The sequence below is a fragment of the Mandrillus leucophaeus genome, unplaced genomic scaffold (genome assembly GCF_000951045.1).
Source record: "Mandrillus leucophaeus isolate KB7577 unplaced genomic scaffold, Mleu.le_1.0 Scaffold94, whole genome shotgun sequence".
In the NCBI taxonomy this organism is placed as follows: Eukaryota; Metazoa; Chordata; class Mammalia; order Primates; family Cercopithecidae; genus Mandrillus; species Mandrillus leucophaeus.
In genome coordinates, this window is record NW_012110252.1 from 661,429 (window position 1) to 665,278 (window position 3,850).

The 3,850-nt window shown below is 49.2% G+C and overlaps 1 protein-coding gene across 1 annotated transcript in view; it reads left to right on the forward strand.

Annotated features, from left to right (window-relative positions):
- Positions 1 to 3,850, forward strand: part of LCT (lactase) — a 55,398-nt gene that overhangs the window by 30,873 nt on the left and 20,675 nt on the right. Inside the window, exons 8-9 of the mRNA XM_011970274.1 lie at positions 52 to 1,602; positions 2,643 to 2,911. Of these exons, the coding sequence (XP_011825664.1) occupies positions 52 to 1,602; positions 2,643 to 2,911 (1,820 nt within the window). The remainder of the gene's footprint in view (positions 1 to 51; positions 1,603 to 2,642; positions 2,912 to 3,850) is intronic.

Here is a 3,850-nt window from a genome sequence, read left to right on the forward strand (position 1 = left end):
AATTAAATAAATTCATAAATAAATAAATCTAATTTTTATTTTTCTTCACAGCTATCAGGGAAGACTCCGTGGATGTTCGTTCCTACATTGCTCGCTCCCTCATTGATGGCTTCGAAGGCCCCTCTGGTTACAGCCAGAGGTTTGGCCTGCACCATGTCAACTTCAACGACAGCAGCAAGTCAAGGACTCCCAGGAAATCTGCCTACTTTTTCACTAGCGTCATAGAAAAGAACGGTTTCCTCACCAAGGGGGCAAAAAGACTGCTACCACCTAATACAGCAAACCTCCCCTCCAAAGCCAGAGCCTTCGCTTTTCCATCTGAGGTGCCCTCCAAGGCTAAAGTTGTTTGGGAAAAGTTCTCCAGCCAATCCAAGTTTGAAAGAGATTTGTTCTACCACGGGACCTTCCGGGATGACTTCCTGTGGGGCGTGTCCTCTTCCGCTTATCAGATCGAAGGCGGGTGGGATGCCGACGGCAAAGGCCCCAGCATCTGGGATAACTTTACCCACACACCAGGGAGCAATGTGAAAGACAATGCCACTGGAGACATCGCCTGTGACAGCTATCACCAGCTGGATGCCGATCTGAATATGCTCCGAGCTTTGAAGGTGAAGGCCTATCGCTTCTCTATCTCCTGGTCTCGGATTTTCCCAACTGGGAGAAACAGCTCTATCAACAGTCAGGGGGTTGATTATTACAATAGGCTGATTGATGGCTTGATGGCAAGCAACATCTTTCCTATGGTGACATTGTTCCATTGGGACCTGCCCCAGGCCCTCCAGGATATCGGAGGCTGGGAGAATCCTGCCTTGATTGAGTTGTTTGACAGCTACGCAGACTTTTGTTTCCAGACCTTTGGTGACAGAGTCAAGTTCTGGATGACTTTTAATGAGCCCATGTACCTGGCATGGCTGGGTTACGGCTCAGGGGAATTTCCCCCAGGGGTGAAGGACCCAGGCTGGGCACCATATAGGATAGCCCACGCCGTCATCAAAGCCCATGCCAGAGTCTATCACACGTACGATGAGAAATACAGGCAGCAGCAGAAGGGGGTCATCTCGCTGAGCCTCAGTACACACTGGGCAGAGCCCAAGTCACCAGGGGTCCCCAGAGATGTGGAAGCCGCTGACCGAATGCTGCAGTTCTCCCTGGGCTGGTTTGCCCACCCCATTTTTAGAAACGGAGACTATCCTGACGCCATGAAGTGGAAAGTGGGGAACAGGAGTGAACTGCAGCACTTAGCCACCTCCCGCCTGCCAAGCTTCACTGAGGAAGAGAAGAGGTTCATCAGGGCGACGGCCGACGTCTTCTGCCTCAACACATACTCCTCCAGAATCGTGCAGTACAAAACACCCAGTCTAAACCCACCCTCCTACGAAGATGACCGGGAGATGGCTGAGGAGGAGGACACTTCGTGGCCTTCCACAGCACTGAACAGAGCTGTGCCCTGGGGGATGCGAAGGCTGCTGAACTGGATCAAAGAAGAGTATGGTGACATTCCCATTTACATCACCGAAAACGGAGTGGGACTGACCAATCCGAGCGCAGAGGATACCAGTAGGATATTTTACCACAAAACCTATATCAATGAGGCTTTGAAAGGTATGTGAGGGTTCAGTTCCCTTTAAAGAAACCTTCCCACATTCCCTGGGTCATGTGCCTGAAATGTTTTGCCAGGATGATTTATGAGCCCCCAACAGGTCTCTCTCTTAGGTCCCAACTCCATAATTCTTTATCTGTTTGGGGGTTATATGCTCCTTGAGAAGCTGGGGAAAAAGGCTATGGTTGTCTCTGCAAAGGAAAAGCACAAACACCACACACACAGGGTCCCCAGCAGAATATTCATATTGTCATGGGTCCATTCGTTCATTATTTTAGGTGCTGGGATACAGTAATGAACAAAACACAAATTTCTGCCTCCACAGAGCGTATCTTATGCACGTAAAACAAGAAAGCTGTGTAAATTCAAACTTCCTTTTTTTTTTTTTCCTGAGATGGAGTCTTGCTCTGTTACCCAGACTGGAGTGCAGCGGCCATCACGCCTGGCTAATTGTTTTGTATTTTTAGTAGAGACAGGGTTTCACCATGTTGGCCAGGCTGGTTTCAAACTCCTGACTTCAAGTGATCCACCTGCCTCTGCCTCCCAAAGTGTTAAGATTACAGGTGTGAGCCACTGTGCCTGGCCTAAAAATCAACTTTTTGTCTCATTGATCTTTTTTTTTTTTTCTTTGAGATGGAATCTCACTCTGTTGCCCAGGCTGGAGTGCAGTGGTGTGATCTTGGCTCACTGCAACCTCCGCCTCCCAAGTTCAAGCAATTCTCCTGCCTCAGCCTCCCCAGTAGCTGGGACTACAGATGCATTGGGCTTAACTTCCTAAGTGGGCTGAGGCTCTTGAATTTGGGGCATGTTTCTTTACCCCAACAGAAGAATTTGATTTGGAGATGATCAGTCATTAATGCTTGCTGTGGAGTCATAGGTACTGGCAAAAAAGTAAGATCGACAGATGACCTGTTGGTCTTTCAGGGCGTATGTCACTTTTAGGACAACAACCTTGAATTGAGGAGCTGACACTGGGTTGGCTGTGAGGAGGCCCTGACTCCTGGTGTCAAGCTCTCCTCTGCTCCCTTTGGGATGTTCCCAGCCTATAGGCTCGATGGTGTAGACCTTCGAGGGTATGTCGCCTGGTCTCTGATGGACAACTTTGAGTGGCTGAATGGCTACACGGTCAAGTTTGGACTGTACCATGTTGATTTCAACAACACGAACAGGCCTCGCACAGCAAGAACCTCCGCCAGGTACTACACAGAGGTCATTACCAACAACGGCATGCCACTGGCCAGGGAGGATGAGTTTCTGTACGGACGGTTTCCTGAAGGCTTCATCTGGAGTGCGGCTTCTGCTGCATATCAGGTGAGGAGTTCAGAGTGGTGGGACACCATTGACCACACACCTGCCCTGCACCAGGCTCTCAGTTCAGTGCTGGGAAGGGCAGATGTATGAACAGGAGATTCCAGCAGACCCATGGAGGGGCAGCATGGGGTCTGGGCGGTCCTCTTCCAGACAGCCTGGCTTCTTCACAGCCTCAAATTTACCCAGACCAGCATGGTGAGCCTGGCTGTCTTGAGATGAGTGCTTGCAGGGCCAGGTAGAGCAGGGAGAGCCTGGGCAGAAGCACTTGGGCAAAGACACACAAATACAGTCACGCATCGCTCACGACAGGGATTTGCTCTGAGAGGCGTGATGTTAGGCGAGTTCGTAGTTGTGTGAACATCACACAGAGTACACTTACACACACCTAGATGGTATAGCCTACTATACACCTGGGCTACATGGTATAGCCTAGTGCTTCTAGGCTACAAACCTGTACAGCCTGTTACGGTACTGAATGCTGGAGGCAGCTGTAACACAGTGGTATTCGTGTATCTAAAAGGCACAGTGAAAATATGGCATAAAAGCTGGACAGGGCACTTACCGTGAATGGAGCCTGCGGGACTGGAAGTTGCTCTGGGTGAGTCGGTGAGTGAGGGGTGAGTGAATGGGAAGGCCTGGGCATTACTGTACACTACTGTGGACTTTATGAACACTGCACACTTATGCTATGCTACATTTATTTTTTAGATGTTTTTCTTTCTTCAATAACACATTAACCTTAGCTTACTATAACATTTTTACTTTATTAACTTTTTAATTTTTTAAACTTTTTTACTCTTTTGTGATAATGCTTAGCTTAAAACAAGCACATTGGTCCAGGTGTGGTGGCTCACGCCTGCAAATCCCAGTGCTGTGGGAGGGTTGCTCGAGCCCAGGAGTTCAAAACCAGCCTGGGCAACGTGGCAAAACCCTATCTCT